Consider the following 21,892-nt stretch of genomic DNA (forward strand, 5'->3'; position numbering starts at 1 on the left):
TCAAGACCTCTTGAAAGGAATGCCAACATTGCATTTGCCTTACTCATCACCGACTCAACCTGCAAGTTAACTTTTAGGGTGTTCTGCGCAAGGACTCCCAAGTCCCTTTGCATCTCAGATTTTTGGATTTTCTCCTATTTAGAAAATAATCTGTTCAGCTGTTTCAACTACCAAAGTGCATGACCATGCATTTTCCCACATTATATTTCATTTGCCATTTTCTTGCCCAGTTTCCTCACCTGTTCCTCACATAATATTTATCATGAAGTCCTTCTTCATCGTACCTGTTTCCTCAACACTAAATGCCCCTCCACCAATCTTCATATCATTTGCAAACTTGGCAACAAAGCTATCTATTTTATCATCTAAGTCATTTATATACAACATAAAAAGAAGTGGTCCCAACACCAACCCATATGGAACACTACCAGTCACAGGCAGCCAACCATAGAAGGATCCTTTTATTCCCACTCGCAGCCTTCTTCCAGTCAGCCAATGTTCTAACCATGTTAGTAACTTTCGTGTAATACCATGGGCTTTTAACTTGGTAAGCATCCTCATGTGTGGCACCTTGTCAAAGGCCTTCTTAAAGTCCAAATATACAACATCCAACGTCCATCCTGTTTTCGTGGGACAGGATTTTCCCTGAAGGAAACCATGCTGACTTTGTCCTATCTTGTCCTGTGTCACCAAGTACTCCATTACATCATCCTTAACAATTGACTTTATCATCTTCCCAACCACTGAGGTCAGGCTAACTGGTCAATAATTTCCCTTCTGCTGCCTTCCTCCTTCCTTAAAGAGTGGAGTGACATTTGCAATTTTCCTGTCTTTTGGCACCATGCCAGAGTCCAATGATTTTTGAAAGATCATTTCTAATGCCACCACAGTCTCCTACACCACCTCTTTCAGAACCCTAGGGTGCAGTTCATCTGGTCTGGGTGACATGTACTTTTAGATCTTCCAGCTTTTTGAGCACCTTTTCCCTTGTACTAGTAACTGCACCCACTTCTCTTCCTTCACACACCACAACATCTGGCATACTGCTGGTGTCTTTCACAGTGAGACTGATGCAAAATACTCAGTTAGTTCATCTGCCATCTTCTAGTCCCCCATTATTATTTCTCCTGCCTCATTTTCTAGCGATCTTATATCCACTCTCATCTCTCTTTTATATAACCATATAACAATCACAGCTCGGAAACAGGCCATCTCGGCCCTCCTAGTCCGTGCCGAACCCTTAATCTCACCTAGTCCCACCTACCCGCACTCAGCCCACAACCCTCCACTCCTTTCCTGTCCATATACCTATCCAATTTTACTTTAAATGACACAACTGAACTGGCCTCTACTACTTCTACAGGAAGCTCATTCCACACAGCTATCACTCTCTGAGTAAAGAAATACCCCCTCGTGTTTCCCTTAAACTTCTGCCCCCTAACTCTCAAATCATGTCCTCTTGTTTGAATCTCCCCTACTCTCAATGGAAACAGCCTATTCACATCAACTCTATCTATCCCTCTCAAAATTTTAAATACCTCGATCAAATCCCCCCTCAACCTTCTACGCTCCAATGAATAGAGACCTAACTTGTTCAACCTTTCTCTGTAACTTAAGTGCTGAAACCCAGGTAACATCCTAGTAAATCGTCTCTGCACTCTCTCTAATTTATTGATATCTTTCCTATAATTCAATGACCAGAACTGCACACAATATTCTAAATTTGGCCTTACCAATGCCTTGTACAATTTTAGCATTACATTCCAACTTCTGTACTCAATGCTTTGATTTATAAAGGCCAGCATTCCAAAAGCCTTCTTCACCACCCTATCTACATGAGACTCCACCTTCAGGGAACTAGGCACTGTTATTCCTAGATCTCTCTGTTCCTCTGCATTCCTCAATGCCCTACCATTTACCCTGTATGTTCTATTTGGATTATTCCTGCCAAAATGTAGAACCTCACACTTCTCAGCATTAAACTCCATCTGCCAAAGTTCAGCCCATTCTTCTAACTGGCATAAATCTCCCTGCAGCTTTGAAAACCCACCTCATTATCCACAACACCTCCTACCTTAGTATCATCGGCATATTTACTAATCCAATTTACCACCCCATCATCCAGATCATTTATGTATATTACAAACAACATTGGGCCCAAAACAGATCCCTGAGGCACCCCGCTAGTCACCGGCCTCCATCCTGATAAACAATTATCCACCACTACTCTCTGGGATCTCCCATCTAGTCACTGTTGAATCCATTTTATTACTCCAGCATTAATACCTAATGACTGAACCTTCTTAACTAACCTTCCATGTGGAACTTTGTCAAAGGCTTTGCTGAAGTCCATATAGACTACATCCACTGCCTTCCCGCTTCAACATTCCTCGTAACTTCTTCAAAAAATTCAATAAGGTTTGTCAAACATGACCTTCCACGCACAAATCCATGCTGGCTACTCCTAATCGTATCCTGTCTATCCAGATAATTATTAATACTATCTCTAAGAATACTTTCCATTAATTTACCCACCACTGATGTCAAATTGACAGGTCAATAATTGCTAGGCTTACTTCTAGAACCCTTTTTAAACAATGGAACCACATGAGCAATACGCCAATCCTCCGGCACAATCCCCGTTTGTAATGACATCTTAAAGATCTTCGTCAGAGCTCCTGCTATTTCTACATAAACTTCCCTCAAGGTCCTGGGGAATATCCTGTCAGGACCCGGAGATTTATCCACTTTTAAATTTCTTAAAAGTGCCAGTACTTCCACCTCCACTTTTAAATTTTTTAAAAGTGCCAGTACTTCCATTTATTTTTTACATATTTGAAAAAACTTTTACTGTGCACTTTATTATTTGCCTGCTTGCTTTCATATTCCATCTTTTCCCTTCTAATGATTCTTTCAGTTGCTCTCTGTAGGTTTTTGTTTCTACATTAGCTTTCACTCCCCTCATCAGCCATGGTTGTACTATTTTACCATTTGAGTATTTCTTCATTTTTGGAACATGTCCTGCACCTTCCTCATTTTTCCCAGAAATGTACACCATTGCTGCTCTGCTGTCATCCCTCTGAGCAGCTTCTTCCAATTTACTTTGGCCAATTCCTCTCTCAGACCACTGTAATTTCACTTACTCCACTGAACTACTGCTGGATCAGACTTTAGTTTCTCCCTATCAAACTTCAAATTGAACTCAATCATATTCTGATCACTGTTCCTGAGGGTTATTTTACCTTAAGCTCCCTAATTGCCTCCAGTTCATTACATAATACCCAATCCAGCATAGCTGATCCCCTAGTAGGCTCAATGACAAACTGCTCTAAAATGCCATCCCTTAGGCATTCAACAAACTCACTCTCTTGAGATCCATTATGAAGCTGATTTTCCCAGTCAACCTGCATGTTAAAATATTCCATGACTATCATAATGTTACCCTTTTAACATTCCTGACACCAAATGTTGTTACATGAATGAAATCACCGGAGAGAGTTACTGGTAGATACAAAGCAGCTTCTTTATTCGACAAAGCAAGGTACAGCAGGCATCAGTGGAAAGGTCTGCTGGCCCAATGTGGGGTTCAATATTTATTTGCTAAGCACAAAGGACAATTCCATATTTACACAGTATAGACAATGCTTTATTTTTAAGCTACATACAAACTTCGTACCTGATTCGCATCCATCCCACAGACGCCAGCAACATCTGGACTGGGATCCACAGCTTTTAGGAAATGCATTGTTCCAAATTAAATCCACAATACATTTTCAAAGAACAGAAGACTAGTAGACAAAGCCATTCCATTCCATTTCCTGTTGTAATCTGTAGTCCACTTCCTAGTTACTGTTGGGAGGCCTGTATATAACATCATGGCCCTTTTACCCTTGCTTTTTATTAACTCAACCCACAGGGATTCAACATCTTCCAATCTTATGTCACATCTTTCGACTGATTTGATGTTATTCTTTACCAGTAGAACCAGACGCCCCCTCTTCCTACCTTCCTATACTTCCAATACAACTTGTAACCTTGGACATTCAGCTCCCATCTGCAACCAACCTTCAGCCACGAATCAGTGACGGCCACAACATCATACCTGAATAGTGGGAAGTTCACCTCTCCAGATGCACTGGGCTGTCTGCACCACTCTCTGCAGAGTCCTGCGACTGAGGGAAGTACAGTTCCCATACCAGGCAGTGATGCAGCCAGTCAGGATGTTCTCAATTGTGCTCCTGTAGAAAGTTCTTAGGACTTGGGGACCCATACCAAACTTCTTCAACTGTCTGAGATGAAAGAGGTGCTGTTGTGCTTTTTTTTCACCACACAGCTGGTACAGTATGTACTTGAGGTCTACAGTGAAGGCAGTCATGTGTTATCGAGTTAATAATAATCCATAGCATTGCATGGCCTGCTAAATCGACACTTACTTCCATTTATTCAACATCTATTTCTATCTTCAATATCTCTATTTTTCCCTTTCAGGATTCTTTTGAGGACCCTGACCTGGAGTTACACGCTGACTACGGTTCTTTGCGGGATAGGACCCGCTCTCAGGGTTTCACAACTGGCCGTTGTTCAGCAGGCCAACGGCTCAGCCTAGGAGCTCAGCTTGCCTTTGAAGGCCCGGGATCTTGGGGCTCTGGAGGTTATCGGGTTGGTGTCACGGCGGGAGATCCGTGTGTCATCGAGGGAGTCGGAAAATCTATAGCTGTGTGCCCAGAGACTAGAGATCTTTGGACACAGAGCTTGAAAAAAGCGACGCAACTGACGTTTATCATTGTAAACCAGCGAGTTGTTTGTTATGTCCTGTACCCACCCCCCCCCCCCCCCCCCGGCTTGCTGGGAAAACGGAGACATCTCTTTTGTGGTAGAAATGGTTAAAACTAGTGTCTGATGGGATACTTGGCCATTCTGGGCTTAAGACTGCTGATGCGTGTCGAGAATAGCCTTGGATGATAAGCACAGTACCAGAAACTCCAATTAATAAGATACTAGGCCCCTGGAACCAGGAGGGAGGATGCGTCTAGGGGTAAATTATGAGCCCTGGTAACAGGGTACAAAGAAGACTGTTAGACTCGCACTGAGAGAATAATTGACATGTCTTTTAAATGATTGATCTTGCACTGACCCTGGGATGCAAAACAAAGTTCTGTGAAGTTGTTTGTTTTGCTGTATAAATATGAGCTCTGTACAGCCAGAAAATCAGAGTTCTGGTGGCAGTGGAGACTGCTGTAGAGTCAGGTTAATAAACTATTATCATGCCAATAAACTCTTAAAACAAAACTCAAAGTCACTCTGGTGTTCTTAGTGTCTCTACAACATCTTTATCCCTTATTAGGGAGAGAGGGAGAGCCTGTGGTGAACAATGTAGGCTTTGGGGTAACTGCAAGTTTGTGTCTTCGCTGTTGCTTTGCTCATGCTTGAGTGCTCGGTGGCGGGTGCAGATGCTTTATTTTGCCCGTGAGGGGAGGGGGAATTAATGCTTGTTACTGCTTACGAGTGCGAGGGAGGGGAGCTGGGGGTTACTTTGGAGTTCTAACACTTAACCGTCGTTCATTCTTTGGGGCACTTCTCTGTTTTCGTGGATGCTTTGCGAAGAAAAATAATTTCAGGATGTATATTATATACACTTCTCTGACGTTGAACGTACCTCTGAAACCTTTTATTTGTGACTTTGATAGGCACAGTATTTAGATTTTCAGAACCATGTGGATTAATCTTATTTTGCAAGAATAGGAACAGGATGGAGAAAAAATGTTACAAAGAGCTCTCAGGCTTGTTTCTGAAACAAGATATAAATAGATAGGTAAACAAACAAACAGAGATACATCAGTACCAGCACAACTAGCCAGCATCACTTAATAACCTTCTAACTGCTACGTCTTCGGACTGTAGGAAACCCATGCAGTCACCGGGAGAATGTACAAACCCCTAAGAGACAACAGGCAGGAATCGATCGCTGGTCATTTGCGCAGTAATAACATTATGTTAAGCGCTACTCTACCGAGCTGCAAAATCCACTATCACACAGACTACGCTTGTTATTTTCAAACTTTCCAACGATCTTATGAAAGTGAAAAGTAACCAATGAGGTCTATGATCTATAGCGATCCACAGATACAGGGACGTTTCAGATCTGCCCTTTCTCCCGGGCGTTATACAACTACCGTAGGGTGGTGTCAGATAGCAACTGGAGGCGTTACCTGGAGCAACGCTGCCTTTGAAGTATAAAACGCTGAGAATGAGTGCAATAAAAGAACAATGATAACCCCACTCTCGTTTATTCCTCCATGAGGCCTGTCCTACGGTGGCTGCACACATGTACAGGCGCGGTGCCATCTAACCATCTAGACTGCCTGCCTCTCTTCCAGATGTCCTCCCGGGAAGCACACACTAATAGAGGAACTGGAATGCCTCTTCATCGACATCCAGCATAATACCTTAATACATTTTACGTTTTATATTAGAAACTGCAGTGCAGAAAAAAATGGAACACTGTACCAAACCTGTGCCTCTACACAGGCTGAAATAATCTCTCCCATTCACTGCGTCAAAGAGTACAGTACCAGACCCGGGCAGCTGAAGAAATGGCTCCCTCTCAGGGATTCTAATTTAACTCCCCCATCACATACACACCCGTTCTCTTTGTTCAACAGACACAGAGTCGGATCGGTTCCTAACACTTGCGCCCGTGGTTGCATTTTCATTAAATATCTGTTTACGAGCTTTGAGAAATGTGTCCATAATTTCTCACCTGCACCAGCTATATTGATGTTTGGCTTTCAATTGCTCTCGGCGCCCTTTGCTTCAGATTTTAAGAGCAGAAAATAAACTCAGAAGTTTGTACTTGCATAAAAAAGCTGCAAAGACCTACAAGCCTACCTAACCGAACGGTGTATGGGAAATTTCGAGCTGGAGGTAGAAAATAATAACGTATAAGCTCCTGGTTACATCCTGTGACAGAATGTCCATTCTTGAAATCAAACAAAAATATTTAAAAACTCGGTCTGCTTTTCAAAGTATATATTATTCTCGAACCCTTTCCTTCGTAAAGGAAAGCAACGTGTTGCGTTGAAAGCCAATGGCATTGAAAACATACTGTATTTCGACAAGAGACAGCTAGTCGAGGAATCTTATTACTCTGAATGTTGACTTGGCTCAGCTCCCGACTCGGCAGGATGACAAGAATGTAACATAGGAATAAACAGAACGCTAGCTATTGTGTTTTCAGGCTGGTCTAATAATAAACACGATGCAATAACTGTAACCATCTTTATTGCTAATATGAAAAAGTAGCAACTTCTTGATGTTATGTTTGAGTGACAACACTTTTTTGAGGTAACAACATTCCATTCCAATGTTCAGCACCGATCCCAAACATGTTTTGCAATCATTTCCTTCCAGTCATCAGATTCCTTTAATATTATCGTTATCGTAAATCTGGCATTTCCCGGCCCACTCGCTCAGCCAATCCATTTCCACGCGTGTAAATCACAGAAATCACAGTTCACAGAAGGGATCACGTGAATGTCAATCACGGCTATCAAGTTCGACGCGGACGGACGGATATACACACACACACACACACACACACACACACACACACACACACACACACACACACACACACACACACACACACACACACACACACACACACACACAAAACACACAAAGCCCCTCCCACACTGCTGGAAGGTGATTGGTCCGCATCCAATAATAAACGCGCCTTTTGTTGACGATCACGGGAGGAGCGAGCATGTCAATCAGGGTGACGTAAAGCGCAAGCGTGGCATTGAATGGCTCGCTGCGAGTGTCAATCAAGGCCACGGCCCCTTCTCTGATTGGGAGGCGAGCCTCCCTTCGTTAAAAAAATCTCCAGGGTGAGTGTAAAGGGGGTGGGGGGAGGAAACAAAAACAAGTCAACGCCATTTTGGACTTAGGCCTACTTTGCTAATTATGAATTCCGGGAGACTTCGAGTACACCATTCCCATGAAAGGAGCTGAGGATTTGTACCGTGGCTTTTCTTCCATCCTTCCTCATCCTTCTATACGAATTGCGTTTCTTTTTGTTTGCACGGTCTTTGATCAATGAAACTAATTCTGTTGATGTCTTTTTAAAAAAAATAACCAAAGTGTGAGCTGCTCAAATTCCTATCTTTTGTGAATGAAGTTGCCCACTGAGGAAGAAAAAGGTGGATCACAGCCAGTAACTAGTCAGGAGACGTGGTGGAGTCGCAAAGAATTTTCTTTGCTTTGGAAGCGAAACAGCGAACGTTGTTATATCAATTAGTCTATTTTCTTAAAGCTGTCCAAAAACTCAAACCATGGGAGCTGGTACCAAGCTTGCGTTTGTTGTGTTTTTGATATCGTGCTCTTCGGGTAAGTAGTTTGGACTGGTGGAGATTTCATTTTAATTAATCGGTTGCTTTATAAATGTTACAAATAAGGGATTTTATCTGTTTGGGTCGCGAATATCAATGTCCTAGTTTTAGTGCAACGTGATTGCTGTTCAATGAGTAAATTCTGTCAAATTGTGGCGTACATGTGCGAGGTTTTGAAGCGTGGTGTTTGTGTGATAATGATAATGTATCGTCTATTGCTCAGAATGACTTCGTTGCTGGCAAACTTACTAAATGAGCAATGATATTTCGGTTATGCCAAATATATCTGAGAATAGTTGTTCTTATTCACAAAACGGTTCTGTTTTTGGTCATTGCCGTATTATCCATAAGTATACCCACCGTGCTTGCATAACCTGCTAAAGACAAATCTTTTTCCCATCACGCTGTCATCGACCTGCCTGATGGGTCTCATTGTAGAGTGAAGCATTTGACTTTTAATATCTAACGTGCATTCTCATTTGATAAGAAATGTATTTCGATCAGTTCTGTTTCATTGGTTATCAACATCTTTCTGTTTAATATTTGACTATCTACGTTTATAACCATTTCCTCTCCTTATTGAAAAGCTATTCTGAAAAGTTTATATTTTTCCAGCCCCCCCCCCCCCCGAGCGTAATCATTTTGTGATTACTCGAGTTGTAAAATTTGATTGAGAGGAAGTGTATAAAGCGCTTGGAGCTCCTGCTAGAAACTACAGTTTTACGAAAACCACATTTTAAATGTTATTATTTTTAATAAGTTAGGCTTCGGTATATTAGATGGTCTCTTCCTTTCATTAAAGGGATTGGTGCTGTTGTTCAAAGCTAGCTTCTCACGACCCGCATTGCAACTGTTCAGAATTAATTCATTGTTAATTTTGATATTTCAATAATTTTGCTTTGTAAATATCGCACTTTTTTCGTGTGCAACACTATTTGCTACGGGCACGATCTGGCGTAGCGTCAACACTCAAGGTTTTTTGGTGAATTTTATTAGGTCAGTGCTGAATGGCTGCAATGCCCCATTTGTATCAACATGTTTCACGTATACATTAAATGAAAAAGAAATTGATGAAACGAAAGTCAGTATCAATACGCCGTTTGATGTTATATTCCCGGTACTTTTTTTTGCTTCTCTACTGTAGTGTATTTAATCAGTATTTGAAAGTACTTTTGAATCCCTAATTGTAAGACGACAGCCACAAATCGTTAAGAATTCCTGTTCCTGGCGTCTGCCAAAGAGATGAAGCCTCTGCAGTGTTTAGGGACGGGTCCACGCTCGGAAGAAAGCGTGTTTAAAACTAATTGTAGATGCTGACAGCGCACAAAATATCGCACGGATGCAGTTTATTGTCAATTACAATATTTTAACTTTTAAAAATGGGCGTATCTGACTGAAACAGTTATTGAAGATTGTTCCATTATTTGCGTGAGAACTAGAATATTTTTTTGAAATACGAAGATAAATGTAAAATCAATACAAAACGAGGGAGTCAAGTTTTTCGCAATCTGGATTTGCCTGCAATTCCAGTAGATTATTTGTTTTATGGAAGTAACAATATCGTGTCCAGGTTGTCCGACCAAAACGATGAGGATTTCAGTACTTAAACTTGTAGTTATTGAACTTAACAAAGATTTTACAATGGAAGTTTACGTTAATTATTATTCGCTTCATTCCACTTTTTAATGTTGGAGGACAGTTGTAACTTTTCGAGGTGGAGTATGCATAAATATTGTTTCGTTTAGGCCCTTCTGTTATACCTGGACAGTTTATATAGCTTTTCGCTTGAGTGACGAAAATAGTAGGCCGCAGTTTAGATTTTAACTGACAATTTGAAATGCAATATTCTGTGTAATTTATAATGAAGTTTGCATTATGCAGGGAGGGAGGAAAAGCAGATCAGAGACATTTTAGTGCTTATGAAACGGTTTCATTGCGTTGCATCATTTAATCTGGTTTACATCGATAGCTCTCTAAATCTGATCGACGAGTTAAATGTCCGTGATTTTATGTAGATATTGTTTATCAGTGCTTAAGTTGCTGTTAAACTTCTATTCATGTGCATTACATCCACTTATTTTTAACTTGATTTAGCTGGGGTCTGGTGTTTTCCTGTATGGTGTACCAGTTTTGAAAGATTCTTTGTCTCTGCTCTTGAATGAATGTGGGAATTTTAACTAAAGTTAGTCAGCGATATGAATGCAGTTATAATACTGTGGTACCTTCATGCAAATTGTCGTGTAAGTAATTAAAATAAGATCAAACCATATCCATAATGTTTATCTTTGTAATGAATGGCATTCTGTTTTAAAGCAACATCAGTTACTGAATTTCAAACTACACAGTTGAAATGGTGTCAAATTATGGCTCTCCAAATAATGAAAGATGTTTGCACACTTTTCTATCTGTTGTAGTTTATTGTATTGCAAAACTCAGTGTTTTAAACTAAACTGATTAAGTACTTGTTGTTTTGCCTATGCATGTAATTTGTGTGAGTGGGAGAATGGGGGGAGGGTGTTGTGAAATTCTTATCAATGTAATAACAACGGTTGTCATAAGGAGTTAGACTAACAGACCTATAACTATCCATGGCAGTAGATACATGTGTTTGTCAAACATTGTTTGCTACCAGTTCCATTGCACGTATTCGTAGTTTGTCTTTAGGGTTGGCTTTAGTTATGTCCTTAACAAGAGAGCCATGGTTGGACAATAGTAGATTGAGGTTAATTGGGACAGCCACTTATTTCAGACAACTCTTAAAGAACAAAAACTATTTGAGAAAATAGCCAGGATTCCCTTTGTTTATTTGGGACACTGCGTTGCTTAATTCGGACAGATACCGTTTGTTGAAACAGAAAACTAGTGTCAATCGCATGCATGTGTGGCTGTGCTTAGAGCAAGTGGTTTCTAAATAGTGACAGTTGCTTGTGTTTCTGTTCAAAAAGCAGTGATTTTTTGTCACTGATAGTCAGCGAGAAATGAGCAGTAAGACAATTCAGAACTGCTTTTGCTCACTGCGGTTTCAAGCATTGAGGCTTAGAGGTGCCAGAAACTGCTGGGAGTGAAAATGAAACAATGTCACTACTTCAAGTTGGGAACTACAAAGAATTTGAAGGTATCAACAATCATCTCGAATGTTACAATGAAAATTAAGATCTGGAGGATACATTGGTTGAAAGCATTATATGAAGAGAGTCCACTCTCTGTACTAGATATCTGTGCCTGTTCATTTACAGTTAACCAAAAGAACATTATAGTGCGCACACCTTCTATAACTATAATGAATTCATACAATTTTATAGGACTGTAGTAGTATTGGTACTGTTCTAATTCTGTATTTCATTTAATTACCTAGTTTGTTACTCATTTAAATGGTGGGTTGTCTTTTTTTTAATATACTTTTTAAACTATTTCAATTAAACTTCGGCTAATTTGGGCAGCTGTTTAATTGGTCCAAAATTGTACTGGTCCCCATGAGTCCCAATTAACTAGAATTCCCTGTATTTAATGTTTACTTGTGAAATCTGAATTCAAATCATCCTAGTAAACTTTTTTTTGCCCCTGCAGTCTAAGAGTAATTTCCCAACTGCATTAGTAAAGTAACACACACAAAGTGCTGGAGGAATTCGGCAAGCTAGATAACATTTAAGGAAAAAAGTATAGTCAACTGTAAGTTCCCCCCCCCCCCCCCCCACCGTAGATGCTGCCTGGCCTGCTGAGTTCCTTCAGCATTGTGTGCGTTGTGTTGCTTGGATTTCCAGCATCTGTAGTTTCTCTCTTGTTTGCATTCATAAAGTATTCAATATAAAATACAAAAATATCCCATATTCTGCTATAGGTAGTTTTGGTGTGAGGTCAGAAATGAAAGTAGGTAATCCGCTTATAGAATTACATGATGAAATTCAAATTATAAACTTTTTAGAAAAAAACAAAACTCAGTGTAGTCAGTGGAGAATTGCAGTGATCTTTCAGTGCTGCTGTCTGAACTGTGATGGAAACCTATACCAATTCTGTCTGCCTTCCTTTATTGTGGAGAGGTCTTATAATGTGTCAAAGGATTAAAACTGAGAGAGAATCTGTCAGTGATTTGGAATGATGTATTCACAATTCAGTGGAAGTTCTTAATAAAAATGCACTTCTAAACTTTAAAGGTTGTGGCTTGCAGTTTCAAACTTTTAATTAAAGATCTTGTTTCTCTTTTTTATGTATGTATTCAATTTTGACATTCTCCTCCAAAATGAGTTTCTTCCTGATCAATACTCATTACTCCAACTAGACATTGCATACAATTTAAATTGTCCACTTGGAGGTTTTTGTGTGGGATATGACTTTTGACATCAGAAATGGCAAACTATATCCAGAACAAATGTACAATATTAATGCAGAACAAGTTGAATGACAACTATGACTGTGCTTCAAAAAAAATTGCATATGCTCTGAAACATATTGCAGTGACCGAAGCCCATGAAAGATACTAAAGTGTAAAATAATAGTGATAGCACTTAAAACATTTCATTGACTGTAAAGGCACAAGGTTCTAGCATTTCAAGAACCCTTGTCTCTAGTCACAATGTCAAGAAGCTTTGAGAATTTTGTCACAAGTCTGTGACTGTATAAGCTATGTGCCTAATTTTTTTAGTATTGACTGGCCTTGATTTCAAACTAACCTTTCTTCTATGTACTTTCAGGCCCTTTAAGCTCACCTGTAAGATCCACCTGCTGCTTACGACTGAAATATTGAAGTTGCAACTTTCTATGATTTAGCAGCTTTCTATGATTCATATGAACTGTTATTAGTAGTACTTGTCTCTCTTAAATCTTGTTGCTGCTCCTTGCATAACTCCAGGCCTTCATTCTACTAGCCCATTTCCAAACTCCCATCTCTAGGCCTTGAACATAGTGTAACCACTAACATTTCCTGTACTACAGCAGTATGGGAACTGCTCCAAACGAAACCAGTAATGGCATCCTGCATGATTGTGATGAAATTAATTTATCCCTGCACTTTTTAAGATCATATCAATTTCCTCTGGTACAGCAAAATAGGATTTCACTTGTCTATTAGCATGGTTATCACAGCTGGCATCTTTTCCCAAGCTGTCATTGTTGGCTCTGGTGCCCTAAAGAATTTGCCTATGGTCCACTTTCTTATGTACATGCAATGTCAGCAGTATCATCCAAAAGTATATTTTCCATGTGTGCTAATGGTACCCAGATTTAACCCTCAGTTGATTCTCATGACCCTTCTGCAATCTTTCCAAATTATCGGACTGCTTGCTAATTAAATTCAGCACAGGATTTTGGACATGTCTTTCAAAGGAACACTGAGTATAATAAAATAGTTTTTTTTTGTCCCCGGAACAAACTTTGTGCCCTAACCACCGACTTGCTCCATCTCTATGAATGCAAAAGAGCCAGTGTGTTCACAACCATGGTGTTAACTTAACACCAAGTTGTTTCAAAGCTAGCACCTGTGCCATCACTAAGAATATGCTTACCATCAGTATGAAGTTGCCTGGGCCTGCTCTGAGTATCTTTTCCTGAATCGCTTCCCATGCCTTTGCCTCTAGCTTTATTCAAAAATTGCCCCTTTTCTATGCTTTGTTAGCCTCATAGCTCCCTTCTTTCAAAACCAATGCCTCCAATTGCACCAAATTCCCCCATCAACTCAATACCTTGATTATAAAATTACCATTCCTGTTTTCCCATCAAGTTATTGGCTGTTTGTCACTTTCAGCTCTGAAGGTAGCTGTGGTCCTTCAATTTGATTTCTTTTCATCATAGCCAAGTTTTCTGTGCAAAGCTTTACATGTGTTCCAACATCTTTAGTGGCTTATCACTTTTTTTGTTAGCTAATACTACTTTGTTCCTTGAACACCTTATCTATTTTGAATGGTTTGCTCAATAGTTAAATATTGATGAAAAATGCTATACAAGTACAGATCTTTTTCTCTATTGCCTTTGGTATAAATCCAGCAGAGTAAACATTTGATTGCAATAGAACATTCTAGAAAATCCTCAAACCCAAAATGATTTGCATTTAAACTACTAACACGGACAGTATATAGGTTAAATTCCCTCCTTTATGAATTTTAGCATTGGAATTTTATGTTTCAGTGGTAACTTGTATTTTGAATAGTCTTAGCTGCAAAAGTAAAGGTATTTTTATTCCACCATATTGTGTTACATGGTGATCTTGTTTCACAGCTGTAGGTGAGCATTAGCTCATGGTGGAGGTGGCCAAAGGAGCAAGTATCAAATAATGTTGACCATTTTGTAAACGAAAAGAACAGCAGCTGCTAGCAACTGAAATATAACTGGAAATGTTGGAACTTTCGGCAGGCCAGGTAGGATTTGAGGAAAGAAAAACAATTGAACTTTGAAATAGAGGAACTTGCTCTTTCTGCAGATGTGCTTTTGGAACATTTTTCTTATGCTGGCACTTCTTGTTACACCTACTGACATACAGTGGAAAAACTTTGTTCTGCATATAATCCTTGCAGGTAATTTTAAAATGTATACATTGAGGTAATAATGCAATGGAATGCAGATTGTAGTGCTACAATTAGAGAGAAAGTGACATGCAGGTAGACAGTAAGGTGCAAGGGCCATATCTCGTTAGATTGAGGTCAAATGTTCAGAATCAGGTTTATTATCATTGAAATGTCATGAAACTTATTTTGTGGTAGTGTGCGCAAGACACAAAACTTATGACAATTTACAAATATAAATAGTGCAAAACAGGAATAACAGAGTCGTGTTCATGGACTGTTTAGAAATCTGATGGAGGGAAAGAAGCTGCTCCTAAAGCATTGAGTGTGGGTCCTCAGGCTGCTATACCTCCTCCCCAATAGTAGTAGTGAGAAGAAGGTATGTCCCATATGGTGAGGGTCCTAAGTAATGGATGCCACATTCTTGAGACACTGTCTTTTGAAAATGTTCTCGATGGAGGGGAGGGTGTTCTCATGATGGAGGTGGCAGAATTTATAACCCTCTACAGCATCTTTTGATCCTGCATATTGGATGTTTCGTAGTAGACAGTGATGTAGCCAATTGGAATACTCTCCACCATCCATCTGTAGAAATCTAGATGAATCTTTGATGACATACTGAATCCTGTTAAATTGCTCATGAAGTAGAGCTGCTACCGTGCTACCTTTGTGATTACATCAATGTCTTGGGCCCAAAATGATCCTCTGATGTTGATACTGAGGAACTTGAAGCTGTTCACCCTTTCCACCACAAATTTTTCAAGGAAGACTGATGTGTGTTCTCCCAACATCTTCCTGAATCATATCTTCACAATCGTATCTTGGGTCATGCTGATTTTGAGTGTGAGCTTGTTGCAATACCATTTAACCAGCCGATCTATTTCTCTTTTTGTCACCTCTTCATCAGCAATGTTGGTGAATTATACATGGTGTTTGTGCTGTGAGCTTAGAGAATGTAGAGCAGTGGGGTAACAATATAACCTTGAAATGTGTCAATGAGGAGAAGGTGCTACTGATCTTTATTGTACTACAGTCTTATAAAACTGGGATAGAAGCTGGTGGTGCATGCTTTAGGCTTTTGTATCTTCTGCTCATTGGAAGGGGGAGCAGATAGAATGTATGGTGTGGAAGGAATCTACTGCCCTGAGGTGCATTGCATACAAAGCTAAGCAGGGAATTGAACTCCTTCTCAAATATCACCTGTGAGCCGGAAGCTTTCTTCTGGGTTTTTATGGATTTTTAATTAGATACTTTGTGAAACTGCAGAAAGGTAAATAAAATACGGATTCAATTCAATACAGAATCATCTCAAGCCTGAATATACTGATTATTGATTATTCGCACAATCAGTGTTAGCAAGGTAATACACACATGCAACATTCTATAGTTATGTCATGGACTAGAGTGAACTCATGGCGCAACATTAGCCTAATAGTGATAAACAATAAACGTAATACTTCCTTCAGAGTACATCTACTAAATAATTACCAATATTAAGAAAACTCAAAGACACACAAATAAATTGCTGTTTCCAGGGCAAATAAAGAGTGGATGGAGATGGATGTGTTTGCTTCAATTCAAAATCCAAATTGACCCATGAAGGGAATGATGTTGGGGTGGGGGGGGGGGGGGGGGGGAACTTATAAACAGCAAGTGATGTTTGTTCATTTTGTATGTGGTTTATTTTGCACAGCGCCTCTAGAGGCAGAACACCCTCTGCTTGTCAACTGTGATGTCAAACTCAACTACTGAAATTAAAAATCAAATTATCATTTCATTGAGTTTTTGGGAAAAGAATGGATGGTTTCAGAGACTGGTCTAAAAAAAGTCTTACTATGCCATCTTTAATGGTTCTCTCTTCAATTTTCCTAATTTTCCCAACTTCACTCGAAGATTTGTGTGACTAACCTTATAGTTTTCCATTTTCTCCGACTCAGGGGATTGGTAATATACTCTGTTCACCACCTCAGCCAAAAGGTTTTGGCCAAGCTCTGGACCTGCCTCCTTTCCTGTCTGTATCGGTTAGCGTTGTTAAAGTGACCTAGCGGAACATGAGGAGAGCCAAGCTTTTGAGTCAGAAGCAGAGCAGGCATCAAAATATGATGCTCATCTGGATATGTACAGACTGAAGTAAGTTGGCCTGGAGTTTACAGTAGCTGTAACCTCCACCATGAAGGTTGTCAGGATTTTGCACGTGAGCTTCAAAGGCCCATTTTAAGGAGCATTGCATTGGAAATCCAACATGTGATGCAAGTTGTCCTTTCCTATGAATCATCCTCTATGTGAAGCATGGCGGGGGGGAGGGTTTGAAAATCTGTGCTTGACTTTGATTGGAAAAATCGTTATTCACATATGTACTACATTTCTTTTCATACACCCGTCTTTGAACAAGAAGGATTCTAACCTCTACCCAATTCTGGTACTCTGTGCTGAGAGGTTGCCTACAAATGCGCCAAGCTCTGAAATGACTTGGGTGCCCATCCTTCAGACGTTAGTCTTAAATACACTCGTAGTGGTCTGGTGAGCACCATCGTGGCAGACTATGATCCAACTCAGGTCCAGTCATTGAGCATAAGGTGTCAAGCTGACTGTTGTGCTGTTCACATATGTTATGTGCACAGACAATGTTTCTGCCAAACACAAGAGAATCTCAGTGGAAGAATGAGGTAAGGGGATTTTGTCAACGATGTCCTTAAGATGTGAATGACTGTGTGCAGCTTCAGGAGTTGGGATTTCATACATGTTGGGAGTACAATAGCAGTCAATGAGAGTTGGCAGGGGTAAGCAGAACTTTATTGACTCCACAACAAATCTATCTGCTTTGCTTCCAGTGACTTCTGAATTTTCTTTAGAACGTGCGGGGAAGTATCTATCTGATGGATGCTCAGTTTGCTCCCCACTGTGCTCTGCTGCGGAGGTGCTGGAACCAGTAGCCCAATGTGCTGGCCCTGAATTTACAGCTATATCTGGGTCTAGTTCTTCTGGAATGTCAATAGTTTCTTGGCTCAGTTTCCTGGAGACCACCGGTGCTTGCTGCACCGTGTGCCCATCCTTGCTCTGTAATATATTGATACTGTTCTCCAGTTCTCCTTGCCACCCTCTGTGGTTTCTCCACCACTATACCGATGATTGTTATGTCCACAATTGAACTGACTTTGCCTCAGGGTTTCTCTGGCCAGACTTAGCATCTCACTCAAACTATTGTCCAACAGTGATTTATCACCACGGCCTGGTGCAGTGAGTGAGGGCTGTGTAGTTGGTTCTGTGGTAGCTTCTGTAGAAAGATGAACTACTGATGCATTTGGTGCGTTGTTCAGCCCTGGTGTGCTCTTATTAAGTGGTGAACAGCATTGTATTTTCAAATTGGGTGACTTTGGACACTTATCACTTTCTACCTTAAATGCTGGTTCATTTTTCTTTAGATTTGAATCTGAAGCAGAGGATGCAAGTTCAGGAGAACTGGGTAAAGATTTGATGTGAAGCATCACAGGAAACTGGTTCTTGTCTTTGGTCCTTTGATTTCATCCTCTTTTGAGCAACCATGTCACATTAGAGGGCTTGCACCATTGGTCAGTTCTTCAGTCACCTTCTCAGAGAGATGACCACCATTGTCGAAGTCTGTTGTTTCATACACCTTTGCCTCTGCTAAGGGAGCCTCGGCTTCATGCTTCTCATTGAGTGCACTCAATGCAGCCTTCATACGTGCTTTCTCCATTAGCATTTTGATTTCATACTTGGCATATGATGCTCTTAATTTTTGCCACTTCAGCCCTGGCATGTCAAGTTCGTGCTGCAGCTATGCTATTTGTAATTTTGCCTGAGTGCAACGAAGATGCGATGATGTGCCATATCCTGACCTGACTTCCAGGGCTCAGTGATCAATGTTGCTGGGGTCAGACGCTGACATTGTAGCGTATGGGTGGCACGTCTCTAGTCCATGGACAATGCCTTTTGAAGATAAGTTATCTTTTCATTCTACTGCCCTCAGAGGGCATTGCATACAAAGCTAGGTAGGGAATTAAACACCTTTCAAAAATCACCCAAGCTGGAAGCTTTCTTCAGGGTTTCTAATGAGAAAACTTGTGAAACTGCAGAAGGTTAAGTAAAATACATTAAATTCAATACAGAAATATTGCAATAGTTAATATACCAATATTTTTGATTATTATCATGATCAGCATTAAACAAGCTAATACATGCACCTTGCTATAGCTCTGCCTTGGACTAGAGTGAACTCTTGCCACAAAGATAGCTTAACAGTGAACAATAAACTTAATACTTCCTTCAAAGTACATCTACTTAATGTTTACCAAAATTAAGAAAGCATAAGTTGCACATATGTTGCCGTTTCAAGGGCAAATAAAAAGTGCATGTAGATGGATGTCTTTAAAGTTGAAATCCAAATTAATCTATGTGGGAAATGATAAACAGATAGCTTACGAACCAGAAGTGATGTTGGTACAAAACAAATTGCGTATAAAATAAACAGTACCTTTTAGAGGCAGAATGAGGGATCTTTGATATTTTTGGCTACCTTTCTGTGGCAACAGGAAGTGTAAACAGTCTATGGAGGCTGGTTTATATGACACAATATGATACAAATTATTTAGCCTTCAAAATATATTTGACATAAATAGGTATACAGTTGAATTTAATTAATTACAAACCAGCACAGTCAAAATCTGTTTGCTTCAGCTCATTTAGTGAATACTGTCACGAGTACAGCTACATGGGATATTGAGAACAGGAAACTCCAAATTATATAGTTTGAAGTGAACTCTTTTTTTAAAAAAAAAACACACTAGGTTCTTGTTATCATTCAGTTACAGATGTGACATTTGTGTATAAATTTCTGCTTCATTGCAAACAAAGTGGAATTTATTAGTTTAAAATTTTCTACATTTTAAGTGTAGTTCTGTGCATTTTCATTAACTTGGCATGTTCTTATTGAAGACAGGAGTGAGAATTTAATGGCATCAGTAAAATACAAACGTCTTTCCTATGGTTGATTTCTTCCTGTATATATTTAAAAGAATGTCGTTGTTCTACAAGAAAGCCACATATTTTAGAAAGTATAATTGATAATTTAAGATTTCCTTGGGGAGGGGACGTATAAACTGCTTTTAAATATAATTTTGATCCAGTTTGCAGTCAGTTTTGGGAATAATTAATATTTGGGGGGAAAATCGTTTTTGGGGGGAAAATAACCAAGTGGTTATTTGGTTATTAATCACTTGGTTATTAATCAAACTAAATTTACAATTTTGATTTATTTTTTGTTTGGTATATCTGGATAATGTCTTCAGTTAGAACTTGGTATCTTCACTTTTCAAAACTTACATTTGGCAGTGTCATAGTGTTCCTGAAGACTGGGATACTTTATGTTGAATCTATTTTGATAAGTATGAGGTGTTGCACTTTGGAAAGTTAAATCTAAGTTGGACTTCTACAGGGAACTACACGGTCTTGGGGACTGTTGTAGAATAGAGGAAATTTGGAGTACAAGTACATGATTCCCTGAAAGTACAGTCACAGGTAGACATTGTGGTGAAGAAGGCTTTTGGCCTTCAAAGTCAGGGCATTGAGTATTGAAGTTGGGAGGTAATCATGTGGTTTTACAGGACAGTGGCGAGGCTGCACTTGAAATATTGTGTTTAGGTTTGGTTACACTGCGAAAGGAAAGATGTTGTTTAAACTGGAAAGAATGCAGCAAAGATTTACAGGGATACTGCCAGGACTTGTGGCACTAGGTTATATTATAGGGAGAGGTTGGACATGTTCCTGATGAAGGGTCTCGGCTGGAAACGTTGACTGTTCATTTCCACGGATACTGCCCGATCTGCTGAGTTCCTCCAGCATGTTGTGCATGTGACTTTATTCCTTCAGTGTAGGGTACTGGGAGGTGATTTCATACAGATGTATAAATTCATGAGGAGCATAGATAAGGTAACATAGAAACCCTACAGCACAATACAGGCCCTTCGGCCGACAAAGCTGTGCTGAGCATGTCCTTACCGTAGAAATTACCTAAGGTTACCCATAGCCTTCTGTTTCTCTGAGCTCCGTGTACCTGTCCAGGAGTCTCTTCGAAGACCCTATCATATCCACCTCCACCACCGCTGCTAGCAGCCCATTCCACGCACTCACCACTCTGTGTTTTTTTTTAAAAAACACACAAAAGAAAACAAACTTACCCCTGACATCTCCTGTGGACCTACTTCCAAGCACCTTAAAACTGTGCCCTCTTGTGCTAGCCATTTCAGCCCCGGGAAAAAGCCTCCGACTATCCACACGATCAATGCCTCTCATCATCTTGTACACCTCTCTCAGGTCACCTCTCATCCTCTGTCACTCCAAGGAGAAAAGGCTGCGTTCACTCAAAAGGCATTCTCCCCAATCCAGACCACATCCTTGTAAATCTCCTCTGTACCCTTTCTATGATTTCTGCATCCTTCCTGTTGTGAGGTGACCAGAACTAAGCACAGTACTCCAAGTGGGGTCTGACCAGGGTCCTATATAGCTTCAAATTACCTCTTGGCTCCTAAATTCAGTCCCATGATTGATGAAGGCTAATGCACTGTATGCCTTCTTAACCACAGAGTCAACCTGTGTAGCAGCTTTGAGTGTCCAATGGACTCGGACCCCAAGAACCCGCTGATCCTCCACACTGCCAAGACTCTTACCATTAATACTATATTCTGCCATCATATTTGACCTACCAAAATGAACCACTTTACACTTATCTGGATTGAACTCCATCTGCCACTTCTCAGCCCAGTTTTGCATCCTATCAATATCCTGCTGTAACCTCTGACAGCCCTCCACACTATCCACAACACCTCTAACCTTGTTTCATCAGCAAATTTATTAACCCATCCCTCCACTTCTTCATCCAGATTATTTTTAAAAATCATGAAGAGAAAGGGTCCCAGAACAGATCCCTGAGGCACACCACTGGTCACCGCCTCCATGCAGAATATGACCTGTCTACAACCACACTTTGCCTTCTGT

The 21,892-nt window shown here is 40.2% G+C and overlaps 1 protein-coding gene across 1 annotated transcript in view; it reads left to right on the forward strand.

Moving 5' to 3' along the window:
• The first annotated feature begins 7,940 nt into the window (after positions 1-7,940).
• Positions 7,941-21,892, forward strand: part of LOC132394300 (activin receptor type-2A-like) — a 141,525-nt gene continuing 127,573 nt past the window's right edge. The window contains exon 1 of the mRNA XM_059970263.1: positions 7,941-8,388. Within this exon, the coding sequence (XP_059826246.1) occupies positions 8,334-8,388 (55 nt within the window). The 5' untranslated portion in view covers positions 7,941-8,333. The remainder of the gene's footprint in view (positions 8,389-21,892) is intronic.

Source organism: Hypanus sabinus, chromosome 5, assembly GCF_030144855.1.
Source record: "Hypanus sabinus isolate sHypSab1 chromosome 5, sHypSab1.hap1, whole genome shotgun sequence".
Taxonomy (NCBI): Eukaryota; Metazoa; Chordata; class Chondrichthyes; order Myliobatiformes; family Dasyatidae; genus Hypanus; species Hypanus sabinus.